Below are 22,489 nucleotides of genomic sequence, written 5' to 3'. Positions count from 1 at the left end.
CAGCTGCATGGCTGTCAATATAAATGTATAATTGCTGGTCATTACACAAATACAGTTGGCACTCATTACATCTAGCCAAGCACAGCTTCTAGTGATTGACATCATATCCGTTTTAATTTCAGAGCCTTTAGAGTACCACAGTATGAGTCATAATACCCATATAACCTAGCGGTCAAACAAGGAAATGGTTCCAAACGTTTTTCTACCAGTCATTTTTCCCATAGCGGATTTTTAGAAACGCTTCAAATAAGGGCTGTGTGTTGTGTAGGCTGACCCTGGCGTGAGGTTTTGAGAACCGTGTAAATCTCTCTAGGACAAGGTGATTTTTATAGAAACACAGCCTTGATTTTAAGTGTTTATAAAATCCCCTATGGGAAAAATGAATGGTGGAAAAACGATTGGAACCATTTCCCTGTTTGACCACTTTGCTTTATGGGTATTATGAAATCTTCACTGTGGGGCTCTATACCAACGCAGGAAATAGAAACAATCATGAATTGATAAACCAAATATTGAACAACAATTCACATTTTGTATAGAAGTGGGGACTGTAAGCAGCATTTATTTTTTAAATTGTTCAATAAACAATCTTGCAGAATGCGCATCCAGTGTTTGGCACTCGCTATTGCGGCAAGCATATTTTTGAATTAAAAATCACTGCAAAAGATTAAAACATTCTGCCCATACCTCCACAGAAATGTGATCACATCTTCCAGTGTGCTTTCTTTTAACAACTATCATGGCCCAGTTCCAGCACCTCCAAGTCATACAGCAAATAAGGCGTTGTTCCCATAAATGGTGAATAAAGGATGTTTTCCAGGCGGGGTTGTGGTTCTCCTTCAGGAGCAGATAAATATAGTTTGGGTCTGATTTATCAATGAAAACATGTAGATTGGGGTAAGTTGAGCCAAAGGGGTAGTGTGTTGACCCCCCTTGTTTCTAGGAAACCATAGGCCAACACAAATGTATAATTTGACCAAATATTAAGGAAGAAGTCATTGTTTCATGGAGTCTGTGAAGGAGGAAATCACATGTGTCTTCATATGTCTTATGTCATATGTCTTCTACCCACATATGCAGTCACATGTTTGGGGGCCATAACAGCAAAACATTTTAGTGGATCCACTCTTGACAATGGAGAGACAGTTTTTTTTCGTTAATTTCCTGCAATTCTACACATTTTGTCATGGGGTTTAGAGAAAATATTGCAGTTTTAAAGCACGTTTGCTGCAATTCTTGTCACGCCCTGACCATAGAGAGCCCTCGGGGTTCTCCATGGTGTTTTAGGTCAGGTCGTAACTTGGGGGGTTTCTAGGTATTATATTTCTATGTTGGTGTGTGTGTATGGTTCCCAATTGGAGGAAGCTGATATTCGTTACATCTAATTGAGGATCATACTTAGTGTGTCCTTTTTCCCACCTGCCATGTGGGATATTGTTTTTGTTTGAGTGCTAATGTGCGCTACGTATTTCACGATCGTTATATCTTTGTTGTTTTGGAAGTGTCACTATCATTAAAATGTGGAATTTATATATGTGACCGTATATCCTACCAAGTCAGGACCAAGCAGGGTACCCAGGAGGTGAAGGAGAGTTGGTCATGGGAAGAGATACTAGGTGGATGCGAGACCCTTCCTTGGCGGGAGTCGTCGAGGAGTTAAGGAGGACAGCGACAACACCGGGGTCCGCGGCCACAAACAGCCCAAGGGCAACTCCAAGATTTTTTTTGGGGGGGGGGCAAAAGGGGCGGTCGGCCGAGCCGAGGGGAGAGCCAGAGACCGTCTGGGAGTCGATGGATCAGTTTGAGGAGGGATATCGGAGAGAGATGTTGGCTAGGAGTATGCTGCAGCGCAGGCGTTTTGAGGAACGTGTTATCAGTCCGGTGCAACCTGTGCCGACTCCACGCACCAGGCCTCCAGTGCGTCTTCCCAGTCCGGTGCAACCTGTGCCGACTCCACGCACCAGGCCTCCAGTGCGTCTTCCCAGTCCGGTACGTCCTGTGCCGGCTCCTCGCACTCGCCCTGAAGAGAGTGTCATCAGTCCGGTGAAACCTGTGCCCGGCTCCACACACCGGGCCTCCAGTGACCGGAGACTCCAGCGATGGTCCACGGCCTGGAGCTTCCAGCGACAGTCCACAACACGGAGCAGTTTGAGGAGGGATATCGGAGAGAGCTGTTGGCTAGGAGTATGCTGCAGCGCAGGCGTTTTGAGGAGCGTGTCATCAGTCCGGCGCAACCTGTGCCGGCTCCATGCATCAGGCCTCCAGTGCGCCTTCCCAGTCCGGTACGTCCTGTGCCGGCTCCCCGCACTCGCCCTGAGGAGCATGTCACCAGTCCGGTGAAACCTGTGCCGGCTCCATGCATCAGGCCTCCAGTGCGCCTTCCCAGCACGGTACGTCCTGTGCCGGCTCCCCGCACTCGCCCTGAGGAGAATGTCACCAGTCCGGTGAAACCTGTGCCGGCTCCATGCATCAGGCCTCCAGTGCGCCTTCCCAGCACGGTACGTCCTGTGCCGGCTCCCCGCACTCGCCGTGAGGAGCATATCATCTGTACGGTGCATCCTGTGCCGGCTCCACGCACCAGGCCTCCAGTGCCCGTAGACTCCAGCGACGGTCCACGGCCTGGAGCTTCCAGCGACAGTCCACTGCCCGGAGCTTCCAGCGACAGCCCGGAGACTCCAGCGACGGTCCACGGCCCGGAGACTCCAGCGAAGGTCCACGGCCCGAGGCTTCCAGCGACGATCCACGACCTTGGGGGCTTCCTGCGCCGGTGCCATGGCAGGAGGCTTTTCCCTGCCCCGGTGCCCAGTCCAGGCACGGCGTCCAGTCCCACTCCATGGCCGGAGCCTTCCTCTGCGCCGGTGCCCAGTCCGGGCACAGCGTTCAGCCCGGCTCCGCGATCTGAGAGGGTGCTACGTCCCACACTGGAGCCGCCACCGACGCCAGTTGCCCACCCTAACCCTCCCCATCTAGTTTCAGGTTTTGCGGTCGGAGTCCGCACCTTTTTGGGGGGAGGGGGTACTGTCACGCCCTGACCATAGAGAGCCCTCTGGGTTTTCCATGGTGTTTTAGGTCAGGTCGTGACTAGGGGGGATTCTAGGTATTATTGGAGGCAGCTGATATTCGTTACCTCTACCTCTGTGCGCTGCGTATTTCACGATCGTTATATCTTTGTTGTGTTTTGGAAGATTCACTATCATTAAAATGTGGAACTCTACTCACGCTGCGCCTTGGTCCAATTATTCATACGACGGTCGTGACAATTCTACACATTTTCCCATGGGGCGGAGAGAAATGTTTGCAGTTTTTAATATGATATCGGAGTGAGAGTGACTAACATAATCTGTGGGGGCCCCTGGTTGGTAATTCGAACACGATTACTTCAAGTTTAAGAGAGTTGGCCGCTAGACTAACTTAGCCTACCCCCCCAAAAAATGTTAGCTGACATCGGCTAATTGAGTGACTGTCAGTAGCTAGGTTTCTGTCCAATATGCGAACGAATTACAATATGCGACTGAAAAAATCTGCATATAGAAAATATGTGCATTTTCCTACCAGTGGTGTGTTTCCACCAAACGGACTAGTTGCAGAAAAACATGTGCAACACCATTTCACATATTTGATATAAATCATTAAAATAAGACAACCTGACTTAGCTTTTAAGTATATGCTTACTAAAGTATTTCTAAATAAAACTGATTCAATGGATTTTAACACACTTCTGTGAAACCCTATGCCATAATCATCTACCGCGGTAACTGGGGCTTTACCCCATGTAAACTGTAGGCATTTATTTCCCTTTAGTTTATTCGCCTAAGCATGACCTTCATTCACACATTCATTTTCTTTCCAATTTTCTTTGCTTTTTTGTGTCAGCAATTGTTTGTTCTTAGGGGGGGGCTAGTTACCCCCCAGTACCTTATGCATGGCTGATAACTGAGGCCCCGGGAGAGGATGGTGGCGTCGGGTCAAAGTGTCAGTCGTAAGACTAATTGCACAGAGCATACTCAAGATGGATGGATGAATGAGTGTAGCCGACATCTCCCCAAAAATCATCCATGGGTTTATTTTACCAGTCATTCAAGCTGAAAAGGGGCATGATGGAAGTCGGGCACCCAACACGTTTTGCCACATCGGCTGCCTCTAAGTGAGTTAGTGATGGCGAGTGACGTCCCAATATATCACCTACCCTAAGTGAGTTACCTTGTGAGTGACATCCCTATATGTCACTCTCTCTAAGTGAGTTAGTGTGTGTCTACCATCTCAGTCTCCCAGACACCCTGTGATGGATGGGGTCTGGAGGAGATGGGCTGATTCTGCCACTCTGCAATGAGATCACTTCCACAATAAAAAGACATTGTCCCTAATCATCCCGGCAAGGTATGAATGCTGATTAGAGTATTATAAGGATGAGCGGCGCTCCCTCCCATCTAAATACGAGCTTTGGTTTGATATAAGGGCCTTTTCCCACTATAGTCAGACCACGATCCATCAATAACCAAAGCCACCAGAAGGAAGTCAGTAGAACATAACACCTGCACGGTGATGTCGTCTTTTCAAACAACAAACAATACTTTTCAGGCTTTCATATGCATCTACATAATTCACGGGGTAGCTTTACCTCTTACACTCTCATGTATAGTCTAGTGCGGTACTTTTAGTGGGCTTCTTTTCATTTAGCTAATAAGACAATGTGTTGCACAATGTGTTCCACAATCTTCCACATGACATAATGGAACACAGAATACTACAGGACTCAGAGCAGGTACTGCACAGTAGCAGGCCATAAGGTAGCATTGAGTTGTTACTTAGCACCACCATGTGGCAAAATAATTCAGTGCAGGCATCACTGCAGTAATGTCCCTATGAGTTGGATCTGTTGTGTTACATCTGCCAAGGCCCCATCCATGTAATACTACCACTCATTTAGTTCTCATTTTGGAACACCATCCATACAGATCAGGGTTGACATTTTGAAAGTGACTTTCAAAGTGAAATTGGCCTTCAACAGAACATGCCAACTCCGGTGAATCATAAAGACACTACTACTACTACTACTACAACTGTTTTTCCAGTGAGGTGGAACAAGATCTAGGTAGTTACTGTTAAATGTGTGTGTTAGAGAGGCATGGTACTCTGACTGGCCGTCACCCTGCCTCTCAAGGTAAGCTGATACCTGACACCTGGCTGTTGCCATGACGCTGCTGGGGGGAAGCAGGGGTTGATGGGAGATCTCTGAGGTGAGGAGGACACCTTAACAGCACTCAGAAGTTGCATCTCTCTATTGCCTCTCTTTTTCACTGACCCCATCCTGACCAAACTGCAGGGGAGCAGGGTGGACAAGACAACAGAGTACTTTGATTTTTCAAACCTTCCGAAGACATTTGCACTCATTTGTGGGGTGTTGCAGAGTGTGTATCAGCCAAGGTAAACAGCGGTGTGAAATATTGATGGGGCAACAGGTGTGATCCCTTACCGTCGGTCAGTCCTTGCCCCCCTGATCACATGCACCTCACGGAGAGGGGGTGTCGATGCCCCCGCCACACACCACAACACGGACACCAGCACTGGTGAGGCTCTGGACTGGCCAGTCAACCTGCTCTTATTCTCTTTCCCTGTCTTCATACCTCCCTCTAGTCTCTCTTTTCCTGTCAACTGTCATTGCCTTCATGATGTCTACATTAGTTGTGATCACCTAAACTAACATATATCAGATGAAACGTAGTTTTAAAAAGATGTGGGTTTGATGCTACCAGGAGTTAAGAAAACTCTAGTCATTGTGCATAGAACGTTTGGTGTGTCAAACAAAAATGTTGCACTGTGAATACACCACAAATACTCTGGTTCAGAGAGCTAGCAAACAAAGGACAGAAATATCACAGCAGTGGGTCGGTAAGAAATGATTGGATGAGAGGTTGCTGAAGGAGTACGATCAGAGAGGGATAGAAAATAGGCCACGCCAACAAGTGCATCTCCAGTTACCTGGTTATCTCCTCTCTCTCTCGGTGTGATCACCTTTCGAAGAAAGAGTGTTGACTTGGGCCCATTACCTTGAGCTGTAGCCCCTAGAACTCAGAGTAAGCCTGGGACACAATGGCATTTACTGATAAAGAGACCATTAGTACACAGAAAGAAACAGCTATATAAAGACGACGAGTAGGTTTGTCCCAGACGTGATAGTGGCGGGTGCATGACGTCTTTAGGATTGAAGAATCAGACAGCAAGTTGGATATTATTCCCAATTAAACAGGTTCAACTGCTGTACACTTGTGTTTCCTCCGTTCCTCTTCCTCTTACCTGTCCCTCTCCCCCTCTAGATCAGGTGGAGCCCACTCCTCCCGGTGGGGAGCGGGCGGAGGGGGGTAACGGGGACGGGTCTCTTTTCTACAGGGAGCTGTGGTTCATTGTGCTGATGACAGGGGTAGCCCTGGTGGTTCTAGCTATCGTTCTGGGGATCATCCTGCACAAGGCCCTGAAAAGAACCCCCTTCACTCGAGAGCGCCCCCCTCTGGTGGCCCTGCCCATGCAGAAGAGGAGCCCCATGGCCGTGTATCCCCCCAGCGACTCCTACCTGGTGAGACGGCCCAACTGGGTATGTGGGAACATCCTATGAAAGAGATGGGTCATTCAACTTTAATTCAACTATATGCACTTTCATAGCATACAGAAATTCACTTTATTCAGATGAGTTTGCATACAACATGGTGGAATATTTTATCTCAGATGGGGTATATTCGGACTATCTCAGTGGAAAACATGAGATATGTGTCAAATGTCTCGCTCTGTAACACATTCTCTCTCCTCTCAGTTTGACACGGTGCCCAACACAACAAGCTCCTCCAACAGTGTCACACTCAAAGGGTTCACCATGCACCTGGAGGTTAGAGACCAGGCAGGCACAATCTCAATTGCATACTCCCCGTGTCCTCTCTCCTCCTTCTCAAGGTTACTCCCCTCTGATCTTCTCCTCCAATGGGTTGAGGAGAGGACACTAGGAGTGTGCAATTTAAATTCTCCCACAGACACGTCTATTTTGGACAACAGTAACTTGCTGCCTTGTCTCCTATCTGTGCCCCAAGGGAGTGGAGGACAGTAAGTTTTGGGCAGGTGGCAACACTCTTCCGGAGGGTGAGCTGGGTATCCTTAATGTGTCCAGCCTCCACGTGTCCGCTATCCATGGCTCTGCCCACTCCCAGAATTCTCTGCGGCGCAGCGTGAGCCAGATGATGGACAGGAAGTCGCTGACAGGGGAGGAGGAAGTGTGGGACTCTCACATTCAAGGCCACGACAGCGGGATGGTAAGACACCCCGAAATCTAGGCCCTGCTTAGAGGACGTTTCGTTGTTTGTTTATTAACTCCTCCTTTCTCCCCCCTCCCTCTATCCATCATCCACTAGTTTATGGAGGACGAGGAGTTTGTCGACACTATTAAAGGCTTCAGCACGGTGCGGAAGGAACACACCATGTTTACCGACACTAACCTGTGACCTGCTGTGACCTTTGAACTCCACCGCTCACCTTGTCAGGTCAGACAGGTCGACTGGAGGGGCAGCCCCTCACAAAGGGAGGTCGGATGGGTACACAAAGCAAGCCATAGACATTCCCTAATAACATCCTATTTGACTATGACTGCAACCGACCTACCAAACAGCACTTTTGGGTTAAATAAAACATGGAATACAAAAAATAAAAGTGCAAATATGACTAACTGAAGATAATCCAAGAAAAGGACTTGTCTTGCAAGCCAGGCTATATGATCATAATTCAGGGACAGAAATGTCACCATGAAAGAGAAGACTCCCGATGAGATAGAGGAACTGATAAGAGTGATAGGGAAATGTTCTCAGTGAACCTGTTCGTTTCAATGAGCAGTATCAAGGCATCCATTTATATTGAAATTTGTTTTGGGATTTCTTATAGCTACACTGACCTAAAATACAAAGAGAACAGTGTTTTCATTTTATATAAACATATTTGTATATTGACTTGCTGTTGCTCTGAATGTAAGAATGCCTTTTGATAAGTCGCTGCACAATTTCTGTGTACAGATTGTATCTAATAAAAGTGTGGACCAATTTATTTTTGATAGTAACTTAAGAGTAAAAAGGTGATTTCATACCAATTTTTGATCATGGATGCACCCTACAAACCAATAGCATGATACCAAGTCAACATATCGTAATTTTATTTGAAATGAGCTCCAGATGCAATTCTGTCCCAAAATGTTTGTACCACTAGTCAATAATATGGTTACAAAACAAAAACACTTACCGAATAAATTAATGTACTGTCGTACCACATGACAAGACATGTAAACATAAAAACCCCAAATGGGGGAAGAAGTATAGTGCATTAAAAATAAATGAGTAGATTATATATACAAAATTTCAGGCATTTACAAAGGCAGCCTTTTTTGTTGCTTATGTTTATATAAATATAATTCTCTAGATAAAGTGTGGATATACGCTGATATGTTTGCTAAAATAGAGGGACCAGGCGACGAGACGGGCAGAGCTTCATCTGAGTCAATAACCTTCTCTGATCTCCGTGACAACGCTGTGCCGCTCCAAGACAACCCAAATTATACTACTCAATTTGACTCGTTTCAAAGAGTCCAAACCCCACCCAAGCTAGTATACATTTCAATTCGGCTTAACTTTCTCATTGCAACGTGGTTCAATGCTAAGGATTCCTTTAGTGTGACATTATTGCTTACCATTCATTTGATGTATCTGAAGTAAAAGTGCATGCAGCACATGCTAGGGGTTGTGAATGCTTTTGAAGCTAGCTACAATTGAAAGATAGTTGCATTTGATTCTGTACAGTACCTAGAGGTCTGCTGGCTTCCCTTACTAAAGACATCTACCTTCGGAGACATTCAGCTGAAACCCATTACCTCGTCACACTTTGATCCAGGGAAAAGCTTCCATTAGACACCATGATTCAACTTCTAATAGCGAGGACAGAACTGGCACTACCGTGAACTTCTTACCTGGGATGTCTAGTTGCTGTCTATAGGTGTCAGGCGGCCCCTCAATACTTTGTCCAGCAGTTACTACAACAGTAGTTTTACTATAGAGCTACAAGCTGATGCTACAACAACCACTTGGCTAAGTCTTCAGGTTCGAGCCTATACTTATCTGTAGCCTTATCAATCACTGATGTCATTATACTACTACTCAGGCCTAGGTCTGACAAAACCTACGACATGGCTACTCAAGCTGCAGGATGCTGGGCTTGCTAATGTTAAAACATACCCCCCCAAACATGGAGTAACAACATCGCCACCACTGCTCTTGGTGTAGCGTAGTGATAGACTGGACCCGATCGGTTCGTGTGCGACTGCAATTATTGTGCACTGAGCTTAGTTACATGCTGACGATTTGACAGGTTTGTGGCGTACCAAGCATAGCGTTGCCATGACAGATAGTGCTGGTGAAGGTTGGCGGTTGTGGATGTAGACAAGAGGTTATAGAAATGTTGGTGTTTGAAGGATCTCTCCTGTCTTTGAACAGAAACCTCCGTTACATTGTCTCCATAAGTACATACAACGATTTAGTGTTCTACTACTGTTGCTACATCCACTGGACAAGAACAGATCACCGACTGATTACGTCATCACTTGATCCTCAACACAACATCAAAGAGTTATTGGTTTTAAAAACAACATGGTAGGATCAACTCACAGCAATTACACCATTATTTCAACATCCTAATTTTAGTGTTATATCCACTGAAATACTCAAATAACCCAGAACTGTCAGTACCATACTAAGAGGTGAGGTATGAGGCAGGCAAGTTCACAGGGTCATAATGTAACATGTCACTAGGAGGGGTCAGACGTTGACAGCTATTGTTTAAGTAAGAATGGTGATGTCATAAGTGGCCACACTACTGGCAGCAAAAGTCCCTACTTTCTCTAAAACTACAGAAAAATAAAAAGCTGTACAAGCTTGTTCTTTCAGGTTACCTAACTAACTTCTGTCATTATTTTTTCCCTTTTTCGAGAAGTTATCAATTAAAAATACATGTTCTATTTGTGCAATTTCCCCATTGTGGTATACAAAATAATGATTTATAACATGTCACTAGTGTAGCTCCCTAATCCTATGTACCAGCATGCAAAGACAAACTGACAGGGTTTGTGAAATGTAAAAGAGATGGGGGAAAAAAAACAAGGCTTCTGAATCCCACTAATACCATAGTCTGTCAATCATTAATTACTCTGATCCATAGGATCTCTCTGTTAAAGTGGAGCGCTCCCATTGGACTCCATGACTGATCCCACCCATAGAGGTTCAAGAAGCCTTATTTCCCCATCGCCCCTATATACCCCAGTCAGAGGGCATTGGCCAGTCTAACAGAGGAAAGACGCATTCCAGTGGTCAAGTGACTTCTCCTTGTCTCCTCACCCTATTTCTTACTGATGTGAAAAGACAGGCCGGTGAATGTAGAGACATGAATTAGTTTCCCCTCTCAAGTTCTTTTACATTAGTGCAAACAGAGGATAGAAAATAAGTACAGAAAGTACTTTAGACAATGGAGAGTAATACTGCCAACAGGCTAACAGAGACACTAACATGCAGAGAAGACAAAACAAATGTGAGATTATAGCATTAGAACATTAAAACACACTTAAAAATTACATGTAAAAAGGTAATCAGCATCAGGTATTAAAATGTGAATCTTATAAGTCGAGGGAAAAGATGTGGCGGGGGGGGGGGGACGACGACTCCAACAGGAAAAGTCCACCTTAGAGGGGTGGGGGGCTCTCCTTCCATTGGTATGTTCCAGAAATCTGCAGCTCCTGAGTGTTCCGTCAGAATGTTCTAGAACAGGGGGCTCCTCCACTAGGTCTATGTGGGACACAGTACTGCAGCGACAAGAATACACAGAAAACAGCTGTCAACCAATAAATGATCCACCAAATGAAAATATGTGCGTAAAAAGAGGATTCATCGCACAGGGAGGAGAGCCACTAAAGGGATGAGAGGTTTGTGAAAGAGGAAGAAGAGAGGGACTCACTTAGGTGAACAGGACAGCACTCACGTGTACAGCTCTATAGTGCTAAAAGCTTGGCAGGAAGTGGGAGTGAGCAAGAGTGTGTGTGAGTCTAGGAGGGAGTGCGTGTAAGACAGGGGGTAAGTGAGTGTACACCATAGTCACAAGCACGGCAGAGTATACACTGAAGGGTGTCGTCTGGAAGGAGGTGTGTGAGGGGGCTCTTGACACTTTGCGTGTGTATGTATATATACATGTGTCCATGATTGTGTGAGTCTGTGTGCCTCACAAACCTCCACGTCCAGCCCTCTCATACCAGAGCTAGCGAGAGAGCAGCGCAGCAGAGACGAAAGACAAGGAGGGTAAAGGTCAACATGGAAGGCTCAGAACAACCTTGCAGGCCTAGTATGACACACTTCAGGGAACAAAGAACACACTGGAAGTAGACCCTCCTAACAAAATGTCCTAACCCTTGTGTCCTGCAGTAACTTTCTCAGGCACTAGGTGGTAGTGAGACAGTCAATCTGGACAAAAGCGCTGTTTTGAATGGGAGTAATATTTTCTCAAAGGAATTGAGTACCTTTGAGGATGTACATCGCCGTGTGTGGTCTTTTGAATGGGAGTAATATTTTGTAACTGGTAGAGAATGAGTACCTTTGAGGATGTAGTCTGTTAGGAGGCTGGGTACCTTCTCACTGTCCTCCCTCATGGCATGCAAAACTGCAGGGAAGAGCATAAAAGTGATTTGGGAGTGAATATTATGGTTATAACGCTGCTATTCTGGCATTACAGTTCAACTTTCATGGGGACTTGCTAGTTGACAGGCAAGTGTGGTTTGCGAGCAGTACTCACTCTTGGTGAGGATCTGAAGGTCTTCCACAGAGGGGGAGCCAGCCTTCTTCTCATAGGGGATGACTGTGGTCAGATACTGAGAGAGAGAAAGAAACACGTCACAAACACAGAACGAGAGTGAGGGAGTACAAGACACTGGTTCCAGTACTTCAGAAACGGCCAGCCTCCTGGGCTTTTCACGCACAACAGTTTGTAGGGAGATGCAGAACAGCATCTCGGGACGCACAACTCGCCGATCCTCGTCTTGGATGGTTTATTGCAGCAGACGACCACACCGGGTTCCACTCATATTAGCTAAAAAACAAGAAGAAGCGGCCCGAGTGGGCGCACGATCACAAACATTGGATAATTGAGGAGTGGAAAAACATCACCCAGTCTGACAAATCCTGTTTTTTGTTGCGTCATGCTGATGGAAGAGTCCGGATTTGGTGTAAGCAGCACGAGTCCATGGCCGCATCCTGCCTTGTGTCAACGGTACAGGCTGGTGGTGTTGGTGTAATGGTGTGAGGAATGCTTTCCTGGCACACGTTAGGTCCCTTGATACCAATTTCAGCAACAATTGAATGCCACACCTTGTAGAATCCATGCCCTGAAGAATTTAGGCTGTTCTGGGGGCAAAGGGGGTGGGACCCAGTAATATATGGGTGTACCTAATAAGCTGGCCACTTAATGTATATTTTAGAGGTCGACCGATTAATCGGAATGGCCAATTAATTAGGGCTGATTTCAAGTTTTCATAACAATCGGAAATCTGTATTTTTGGATGATGATTTTGCAGATTCTTTTATTTTTAATTTATTTTTAACACCTTTATTTAACTAGGCAAGTCAGTTAAGAACACATTCTTATTTTCAATGACGGCCTAGGAACGGTGGGTTAACTGCCTTCTTCAGGGGCAGAACGACAGATTTTCACCTTGTCAGCTCTGGGATTCAATCTTGCAACCTTACGGTTAACTAGTCCAACGCTCTAACCACCTGCCTCTCATTGCACTCCACGAGGAACCTGCCTGTTACGCGAATGCAGTAGAAGCCAAGGTAAGTTGCTAGCTAGTATTAAACTTATCTTATAAAAATAAAAATCATAATCACTAGTTAACTACACATGGTTGATGATATTACTAGTTTATCTAGCGTGTCCTGCGTTGCATATAATCAATGCAACGCTGTGGGATGATTTAACAAAAGCGCATTTGCGAAAAAAAGCACAATCGTTGCACGACTGTACCTAACCATAAACACCAATGTCTTTCTTAAAAATCAATTCACAGAAGTATATATTTTTAAACCTGCATACTTAGCTAAAAGAAATCCAGGTTAGCAAGCAATATTAACCAGGTGAAATTGTGTCACTTCTCTGGCGCTCATTGCACGTGGAGTAAGGGTATATGCAACAGTTTGAACCGCCTGGCTCATTGCGAACTCATTTGCCAGAATTTTACATAATTATGACATAACATTGAAGGTTGTACAATGTAACAATTATATTTAGACTTAGGGATGCCACCCGTTAGATAAAATACCAAACGGTTCCGTATTTCACTGAAATAATAAACGTTTTGTTTTCGAAATTATAGCTTCCCGGACTTGACCATATTAATGACCAAAGGCTCATATTGCTGTGTGTTATTATGTTATAATGAAGTCTATGATATATTTGATAGAGCAGTCTGACTGAGCGATGGTTGGCAGCAGCAGGCACGTAAGCATTCATTCAAACAGCACTTTTGTGCGTTTTGCCAGCAGCTCTTCGCAAGCACAGCACTGTTTATGACTTCAAGCCCGACAGCCTAATGGCTGGTGTAACCGATGTGAAATGGCTAGCTAGTTAGCGGGGTGCGCGCTAAAAGTGTTTCAAACATCACATGCTCTGAGACATCACTTGCTCTGAGCAGTTATTCCCCTTGCTCTGCAAGGGCCGCGGCTTTTGTGGAGCGATGGGTAACGCTGCTTCGAGTGTGGCTGTTGTCAAAGTGTTCCTGGTTCGAGCCCAGGTAGGGGCGAGGAGAGGGGCGGAAGCTATACTGTTACACTGGCAATACTAAAGTGCCTATAAGAACATCCAATAGTCAAAGGTTAATGAAATACAAACGGTATAGAGAGAAATAGTCCTATAAATAGTATATTAACTACAACCTAAAACCTCTTACCTTGGAATATTGAAGGAACATTAAAAGGAACCACCAGCTTTCATATGTTCTCATGTTCTGAGCAAGGAACTTAAACGTTTGCTTTCTTACATGGCACATATTGCACTTTTACTTAAATTTGGTTATTTAAACCAAATTGAACCTGTTTCATTATTTATTTGCGGCTAAATTTATTTTATTAATGTATAATACATTAAGTTAAAATAAGTGTTCATTCAGTATTGTTGTAATTGTCATTATTACAAATAAAAAATAAATAAATTAAATTTAAAAAATGTAGAAAGAAATTGGCCGATTAAGCAGTATCTGCTTTTTTTGGGGTCCTCCAATAATCGGTATCGGGGTTGAAAAACCATAATCGGTCGACCTCTAGTATATTTCAACACTACAAACCACTTAAGAACTTGAGTATAAAACCTTACTATCACCATTTGTATTTGCCTGACTACTCAAAATGAATTATTCCACTGCTCTATCGTTCGCTACATACTTCAGTCAGAGACTGCCATCGTTAAAATCGTGTGTGTGGTGACGTCAAAATGAGGGGTGTCGTACAAAACAAAGTCATCAGCGATTGGATCATCTCTAACCAATCAGAGTATCAAAGCCAATGACACATTTTCAAAAACTAGCTTTAACTCGTGTGTTCTGGCTCTTGCCCAACCCATCGGTTTCTGGGACCAATCAGAATGTGTGTTGCGTTCTAGAAATCGTCAGGGAGACACTCAGTTTCTACTGGGCAATGAGTGTGGATCTAACTTCTGTGGGCGTGGTGTATCATTTGGGTAGGAGTTTGGGTAGCCAGGCAATACCTGCATTTGTTCCAAATCAAGAAACAGATTATTTGCGAGAGAGTCATTGGTCGACTGATCGGAAGCTCCTAGTTCCCAGTGGGAAATTTCACTTGAATGACCAGCCAAGTCAGAATTACAAGCGGGAAACTCAGAATATGTTGTTACCTGAGTTGCGACATTTCACCACTGACCTTTCCAACCAAGAGATGTCAACAAATCAGTGACATTTACAACCGTATCAATATGGAGAATGTAGCTAGTTTGACCATATGTCAATGTTACACAAGCTAGCCAACTTAAAAAAAAAAAATTGTTCCGACTTCAAAAAGGCACATGAGCACAATGTCGGACTTACGACTTCCCATTTCCCACGAGCACACCCATAGTAATAAGGGGACGCTTGTTTGCAGGAAATAAAGAGCACACTATTGGATGATTCAGCATCAAGTTCCTGCCAATCTCAAGACAGAACTCTCAGTTCAACAAACAGGACCACCCATACGTAAAAATGTATGCACGCATGACTAAGTTGCTTTGGATAAAACAGTCTGCGAAATGGCATATATTATTATATATTACAGTATATTACAGGAAAATCATAGGAAACAAAAAAGAGACACAAAAAGAGAAGGATATGAACGCAGAGAAGCAGAAATGCTTAATTTGTATTTGATGGACATAGAATGAGCCAGAGGATAAGACAGCAGAGGGCTTAAGAAATAGTTTGATAGAAAAAGTGAAAAAGAAAGATGGTCAAATAAAGAGGACATGGTGAGAACATAGTAGCAGCAAAAGCTGTAGAGAAAACAACTGAAATAAAGAGGATGGGTTGCAAGAGAGAGAGAGGGGCACCTGTTTGTCCCCTCCTGTGCTGCCGAAAGTTTGACGGAGGCCGTTCTGAATGACAGTGGAGAGTCCCTCCATAGTGAAGAGCTAGAAGGAGGAAGCGGAAGGAGGGAGAGAGAGATAAAACTACCAAAGAATGAGAAACCCTCCAAAAAGACATGAGCACTCCAGAGAGCAGGAGAGGGGTATAGAGCTGGATTCAACCCTCTATCGTTTTAGGTTCTGAAAAGGAAAGGTTATCCACACGGAAGTCAACAGTTCAAAATGGACAAAAACAATGGCAGGGTGAAGTCAGACCGCCAGGTTGTTTTATTTGACAGTCCTGTTCTCAGCTGGTATTTACTAAGACATGTCAAAATGTCATCATGTACATAGGAACTAGCTGGAAAATAGCTGACTGTAGAATAAAGCGTAAGGGCAGAGAGACCCAACCGGGTCTGCAGGGTGAGTGTGGCAGGAGTTAGTACAGCACTGCAGGGTGTTTCGTTGCTTTTCCATGCATTTGCAACCCCCCCCCCTTCCAGTGCATGCATCTTCTCTTGTGGTGAGTCTATGAATGAGGGGGTGTCCACAACACACATATCTATACGCGCATGTCTGCATCACAACATGCATTATATGGATTTCAATGTATACAAAACTATGTATGCATCGGTCTCTCTCACCGTCCCAGGAACGTGTGTCCTGTCTGCCCTCAGGGCACTGCCTGTGGGCCTGGTCTTCTTCTTCTGGCGGAGCAGCTCGCGGTGCTCCTTCTGCCGGTTCTGCACTTCGATGAGCAGCGAGATGAAGCTGTTCTTCACCTCCTTCTCAAAGTCCAGCTCGTCCCTCAGAGCCAGGACCTGGATCAACTCCTCACTGTAGCGCCTGATGGCCGTCTCCACCTCCTCCAAGGCCTCGCTCAGCTCTGAGACTGACAAACGATGCAGGCCTGACAGACGACACAGAACATAACAACACACTTAAACAGGGCTTGACAAATCACATTACACATAGAGTGTATCACATACTAACATACACTTACAAGGTCAGTCACAAATGTTTGCATTAAAGTCTTGATTTGATGTGCATTTACAAGTTACATAAAAACATGCAGCAATTGCTGTTCAGTTGTATCTAATGTCTATTACGTAACAATGCTACTGCCTGTGTCTGCTCTCCAGTTGTATACATGTACAGGTTGTGCAATGTAGCTGCAAGGAACTGTTAACACTTTAGTTGTTAGGGATTTAGATGAGAGTTGGGAGTAACTCACGGTCCTCATAGCTGGTGTTGGAGCTGGAGCGTTTGAGATTGCTGAGGTCTTGGGAGAGCATGGACAGGTCTGACTGGGACGGGCTCTCGTCATCCTCTGGGTCTGGAGACTCCTCCATCAGCTCCTCAATCTCCTCGATCACCTGCAACAAACAAACACACACACACAGTGTTACGGGTGTGGCTTTGTAAGTAGGAGTGTGTGTGTGTGTAAGGTGTATTTGAGACGTGAAAGAGAGAGCGAGTGTGTGTGTGTGTGTGTGTGTGTGTACCTGCTCGACGGTGAAGAGTGGCTCGTCGTTGACGCAGGACACGATGATGGAGTGCATGTCCATCTGTTCCCTCAGCTCCTCATCATCATCAGACAGGTCAAGAGGCATGTTGTCCAGCTTCTGTCCATGACAGAGAGAGGGAGAAGAGAAACAGGGAGATGGAGAGAGAGCAAAAAAGGGAGATGCAGTCAGCTTGGTGGGGGAGGTGCTAGGGCGATATATATATATATATATATATCTATACACACACAGTGCCTTGCGAAAGTATTCGGCCCCCTTGAACTTTGCGACCTTTTGCCACATTTCAGGCTTCAAACATAAAGATATAAAACTGTATTTTTTTGTGAAGAATCAACAACAAGTGGGACACAATCATGAAGTGGAACAACATTTATTGGATATTTCAAACTTTGTTAACAAATCAAAAACTGAAAAATTGGGCGTGCAAAATTATTCAGCCCCCTTAAGTTAATACTTTGTAGCGCCACCTTTTGCTGCGATGACAGCTGTAAGTCGCTTGGGGTATGTCTCTATCAGTTTTGCACATTGAGAGACTGAATTTTTTTCCCATTCCTCCTTGCAAAACAGCTCGAGCTAATAATGTCTACACTCTTTACCATGGCACTTTGAGATTTATTTTAAACTGCAAAACCCTTACGCACCACTGCACTTTGTAAACCAGGGTTGGCTGGCCTTCTCTAGTCACTCGTAGGCTCAGTCACTGGTATACTTTTATTTACAAAGCCATTTTGGGTCTACTACCTTTATATTTGTGCATTTTTATTGTTCAGAAATGTGGTGGGTACTCTCTTAGTTCGCTGGACTTTATCCTGCTAACTGTTCCAAATGTCCAAACTGAATTTGGTAAAAGGGCTTTATGTACTCTGCGCCATCGTCTTGGAACACCGTACAAAATACTTTTAAACTGGAAGAACTTGTCCCGATTGGTGTTTTTAAATCACTGATGAAGGATTTTGAGGCTGATTCCCTGACCTGTCAATGTTTTTAATTTGCTGTTTTATACTCTTGTGAATTCAATGGTTTTTACTAGATTACTTGTAGTTTTCCCGTTGTCTGTCTGTACTTTTTTTGTAATAACTTGGTGCTGCCTATCTTGGCCAGGTCGCTCTTGAAAAATAGATTTTAATCTCAATGAGCCCTTCCTGGTTAAATAAAAGGTTAAATTAAATATTGATTTAAAAAAAATCTAGATATGATTTTTAAGCCATATATTTAAGCCCTAGGTGGTGCAGACCGTGTATGTGTGTGTGTCTTACCCCCTGCTCACAGAGATTGAGAGTGGGGAGATGCAGGGAGCGAATGTGAGAGGTCTTCCAGTCCACTGGCATCACATTGCCGTAGTTATCGGTGAGAGCATTCCACACGCTGAGGGAGGGAGAGAGGGAAAGAACAGTGAAAGAGGAATATGGTGAGGGGAATGAAGAGAATGAGAGGGTGACAAGAGAAGAGTAAGTGGGGGAGAATTAATGGAGAACAATGTGAGGTCGAAAGAGGGTGAGAAACGAGGAAGGGAGAAAGAAAGAAGAAGAAACATTTTTCACAGCACCAAAAAAAAAAAAAAAAAAAAAAAAAAAAAAATACTTTCCACACTGACACATCATTAGTTGGCAGTAGTTTGTCATCCTCTTTTCTCACCAGCCACCCACAAACCACTTGTCTCTGATACAGCTCGCATCTCTCTGCTCGCTGCTAACAGCACAGGAATCTAGCATGTCTCAATGCCAAATGTATTGTCCAAGTCTTTTCTTATAAAAAGGGCACTGCTTTACGCTACAGGAAAATACAGAATACATTTTCATGGACCCTTCTTCCATTTTGTACATAGACACCGCTACACAATTGGAGTGAGCATGTGTAAGATACATGCGAGGAAGAGAATGTGTTTTGCGTAAGATACATGCGAGTATGAGTGTGTGTGTGCGCGTCTGTCTGACCCGGACTGCTGTGAGCAATGTGAGGATGGGCATTGTGAACCCACGCGTCAGAAAGGCTTTGCATCAGAGAGATTGCTGCCCACACACTCCAATGAATAGACAGACATGTGTTATTCACATAACACCACTCTCTCCCTCCCGCTTGCTTTCTCACTAACACAGCATTATTACCATTAACAACATACAGTTTTGGGATAGGTTCCCTAAAAATGGGGAAATGCCGGCAGGAACCGCTTTGGCCCCGTGTCGGTGTCACCCTTTGATCGTGGCATTGCCATTCTCAACAATGCACACACCCCGCATAAAACAAAATCAAATGTATTTGGTTAGCAATGTAAATGCGAGTGTAGCGAAATGCTTGTGCTCCTCGTTTCGACAATGCAGTAACAACCAACGAGTAATCTAACCTAACAATTCCAAAACTACTACCTTATACACATACACAAGTGGAAGGGATAAAGAATATGTACATAAAGATATATGAATGAGTTATGGTACAGAATGGCATAGGCAAGATGCAGTAGATGGTATCGAGTACAGTATATACATATGAGATGAGTAATGTAGGGTATGTAAACAAAGTGGCATAGTTTAAAGTGGCTAGTGATACATGTATTACAAAGATGCAGTAGATGATATAGAGTACAGTATATACATATGAGATGAGTAAGGTAGGGTATTATATTAAGTAGCAATGATTAAAGTGGCTAGTGGGTCTATGTAGCTTCATGCGTAGTTCTCCTTCTGTCCTCCTATGCCAAGGGACGTTGATCCTGAAACTTTCCCCAAAAGCACATTAGGGAATATAAAACACACACACTCCATCCAGTCTTCCTGTCATCCTGGCTGTGCGTCTCTGCATGGAGCTAGGCCATTAGCAACTACAGATCTAGTTAGGAGGCAAGGCATGTCCTCCAAATGGGCAGTCACTCATGAAAGGACTCCGCTGCCCTCAGTGCACTGCTCTTTCTGTCCAAACTCCCCCCTCCACTTCCCCCACACTCATCCTCCTCACCCTAGTCCTAATAGTGGCATTGCAAAACTAGGTCTGTGTGTACTGTGTATACATGTTCTCTCTGTGTGTGTGTGTATTTATGCGTGAATTCAATTTGCTCTTTCCCTGGAAATTGATATTATGACCAAAGCGGAGCTGACATAGCCAAGGTTGTATCTGTATTGAATGAGACAGCCCAGGAGACCATTTTAGGGAGATGACACTGGCTGTACTGTAGTCGGAGCATGCTGATGAGTCATACATAGACCAACATCACAGGCTAACAGATCCTCTGCCATCTCCACAAGTCTTTATTATACTGATAGCCAAGCTACCTTTGTTATAGCATGTGTTACTTAAGCAATAAGGCCCGAGGGGGTGTGGTATATGGCCAATATACTATGGCTAAGGGCTGTTCTTACACAACGCATCCCGGAGTGCCTGGATACAGCCCTTTGCTGTGGTATATTGGCTATACCACAAACCTGGAGGTGCCTTATTGCTATTATAAACTGGTTACCAATGTAATTAGAACAGTAAAAACGAATTTGTCATACCCATGGTATATGGTCTGATATACCACGTATTTCAGCCAAATCAGCATTCAGGGCTCGACTCACCTGCTTTATAATATTCTAAAACAGGGATTGTTTAGTTCAGGCCTACATATGGGAGCGCATTTTATTGTAAAAGGGTAGTGTTTCCCTCAAGATTCTTTGGACCTGACTCAAGAGCAACATACAAGGCTGCCAATATCAAAAGACACGATCTCGGTGTGTGCATGACTATGTATAGGCTGTGTGTGCGTGTATAGAGCAAGTTGAGGGGTGAAGAGGAGGGTTGAGCTTAGATGTCCTCTACAGATCATTGGTTTTATAAACGCTGTCAATAACATAATCTGAGCTGAAGTGTGCCCTTTTAATAACCATTAAAAAGATGTACCTCGATGTATGTGTTTTCATGTATTTAAAATGTCACGATGTGGTTCATCAGCAGTGCATCAATAGAGAACAGCCTAGACTCCCGTCTGTCCTGAGTTTGGACAGACTCAGATGACTTGAAAGTCAGTATACTAACTACAGTGCCGGAATGGTGAAAACGAATTGCAGTGCACATCGCTAATGCACGAGACACGCGGTAGTCTAATATTTTGAAGTCACTTATGTGAAAGGAGGGACTGTTTAGGAAATCACTGCATTATCGGAACTAGAAGCACAAGCATTTCGCTACACTCGCATTAACATCTGCTAACCATGTGTATGTGACAAATGCATTTGATTTGCAATGCAAATATCAAGTTGTTTACAAACTAAAGTTGGGTCGCTAGTTTCATTGAAAACACAGGTCGGTTAGTGTTATAGCTAATTGCTAGAAACAATATACAAATGTAACCTCTTGAAGACTGGTTTTGAAGTCCTGATTTTCTTAAGTTACCTTTGTATCACGTGCATTCTGTACAACCGTGGCTATCTAGCGAACAACCCTGTTGGCAGCAGGCTAACCTTAGCAATGGTGGGCTAACTAACTAGTTTAGCAAACAGATTTCAAATGATAGATTAACAATGCTAAAGTAATAAAGTAGCACACAATTCACACTCACTCGTCGTCCTTGAGGAAATTATCTTCTGTGATAGGTTTAATGGGGGCTATGTTTTCAGTTTCAGTGTTGTAATTTCGGAAGCAAACTGTCAGCTTCTCATCGAAGTCGTGGACAAGGTCCTCCATTGATTTGAAGCTACATATCTCCCCCGAGAAGCTGTTGTCGATGTCCGAGAAATCCTCCACCAGGCCCGTGTCAGCCACGTTCGAGGAGTTCAGCTGGTCCAGTCGGTTTGGCGACCCTGAGGCCGCCTTGAATTCGTTGAAATCCTGCCAGTCTTCATCGAAGTGGGCTAACGGCGCCGCCATGACTACCACAGGAACTCGGTTCGGCTGCCCTACCCCTGGATGGTGCTCTATCCTCGGCTATAACGAATGTTCCACTGATGATGAACATGGAGAAGACTGGTGAAGTAGAAGCTAGTCGTCTCTGTTGACGTCACGCGTGGTGGATAATCCCCCCCCTCTTCGATAGAAGATCAAAACAAACATGTTTTTTTTTTTTGGAAGGGGGGGGGGGGGGGGGTATTTTTCAACATTTTATATTGTTAGACTGTTTAAAACTATGCAAATATATTCTTTAATCTTCATGTAAGGGACTGTGGTCAGTAGCTTGCTTTACAGGATTATTAGTTAAAATGCACATTTGGCTTATTTCACCTATTGTTTCAAACTGGAGAAAAAGGTCAAACTAATTAATAATCGTTGAATATTGTCTTGAGTATTAAGGCATTGAACCATAGACTGTTGTATGTAGGCTATGTTTTGTAAATAAA

The 22,489-nt window shown here is 44.3% G+C and overlaps 2 protein-coding genes across 3 annotated transcripts; one reads left to right on the top strand and one right to left on the bottom strand.

Moving 5' to 3' along the window:
* Positions 1-5,237: 5,237 nt before the first annotated feature.
* On the top strand, positions 5,238-8,072 carry si:ch211-57i17.5 (usherin). The gene is made up of 5 exons (XM_064925099.1): positions 5,238-5,567; positions 6,315-6,589; positions 6,806-6,877; positions 7,077-7,295; positions 7,395-8,072. Exons 2-5 carry the CDS (start codon positions 6,410-6,412, stop codon positions 7,482-7,484), a joined length of 561 nt encoding a protein of 186 aa, XP_064781171.1. The 5' UTR covers positions 5,238-5,567; positions 6,315-6,409; the 3' UTR covers positions 7,485-8,072.
* Positions 8,073-8,165: 93 nt separating this feature from the next.
* On the bottom strand, positions 8,166-22,166 carry LOC135505889 (fasciculation and elongation protein zeta-2-like). Of its 2 annotated transcripts, XM_064925097.1 has the most exons (9): positions 21,715-22,166; positions 18,443-18,551; positions 17,166-17,285; positions 16,895-17,036; positions 16,305-16,570; positions 15,646-15,726; positions 11,851-11,926; positions 11,653-11,718; positions 8,166-10,870 (listed from the first exon to the last, which is right to left on the bottom strand). In XM_064925097.1, exons 1-9 carry the CDS (start codon positions 22,020-22,022, stop codon positions 10,854-10,856), a joined length of 1,185 nt encoding a protein of 394 aa, XP_064781169.1. In that variant the 5' UTR covers positions 22,023-22,166; the 3' UTR covers positions 8,166-10,853. The 2 variants fall into 2 exon arrangements, with proteins under 2 accessions (XP_064781169.1, XP_064781170.1); XM_064925098.1 differs by lacking the exon at positions 15,646-15,726.
* Between the last annotated feature and the right edge of the window lie 323 nt (positions 22,167-22,489).

Source organism: Oncorhynchus masou, chromosome 19, assembly GCF_036934945.1.
Source record: "Oncorhynchus masou masou isolate Uvic2021 chromosome 19, UVic_Omas_1.1, whole genome shotgun sequence".
In the NCBI taxonomy this organism is placed as follows: Eukaryota; Metazoa; Chordata; class Actinopteri; order Salmoniformes; family Salmonidae; genus Oncorhynchus; species Oncorhynchus masou.
Note: the sequence above shows the minus strand (reverse complement) of the source record. Positions and strands in the feature narration are given on the sequence as shown.

Excerpts from the sequence above, each read along its gene's own strand:
- LOC135505889 (XM_064925097.1), bottom strand. The coding sequence starts at position 22,022 with ATGGCGGCGCCGTTAGCCCACTTCGATGAAGACTGGCAGGATTTCAAC. Across the intron at positions 17,037-17,165 it reads CACTCTTCACCGTCGAGCAG|GTGATCGAGGAGATTGAGGA; the intron begins GTACACACACAC and ends TGTTTGTTGCAG. Across the intron at positions 11,719-11,850 it reads CCTTCAGATCCTCACCAAGA|TTTTGCATGCCATGAGGGAG; the intron begins GTGAGTACTGCT and ends TCTTCCCTGCAG.
- si:ch211-57i17.5 (XM_064925099.1), top strand. The coding sequence starts at position 6,410 with ATGACAGGGGTAGCCCTGGTGGTTCTAGCTATCGTTCTGGGGATCATC. Across the intron at positions 6,590-6,805 it reads TGGTGAGACGGCCCAACTGG|TTTGACACGGTGCCCAACAC; the intron begins GTATGTGGGAAC and ends CTCTCCTCTCAG. Across the intron at positions 7,296-7,394 it reads AAGGCCACGACAGCGGGATG|TTTATGGAGGACGAGGAGTT; the intron begins GTAAGACACCCC and ends ATCATCCACTAG.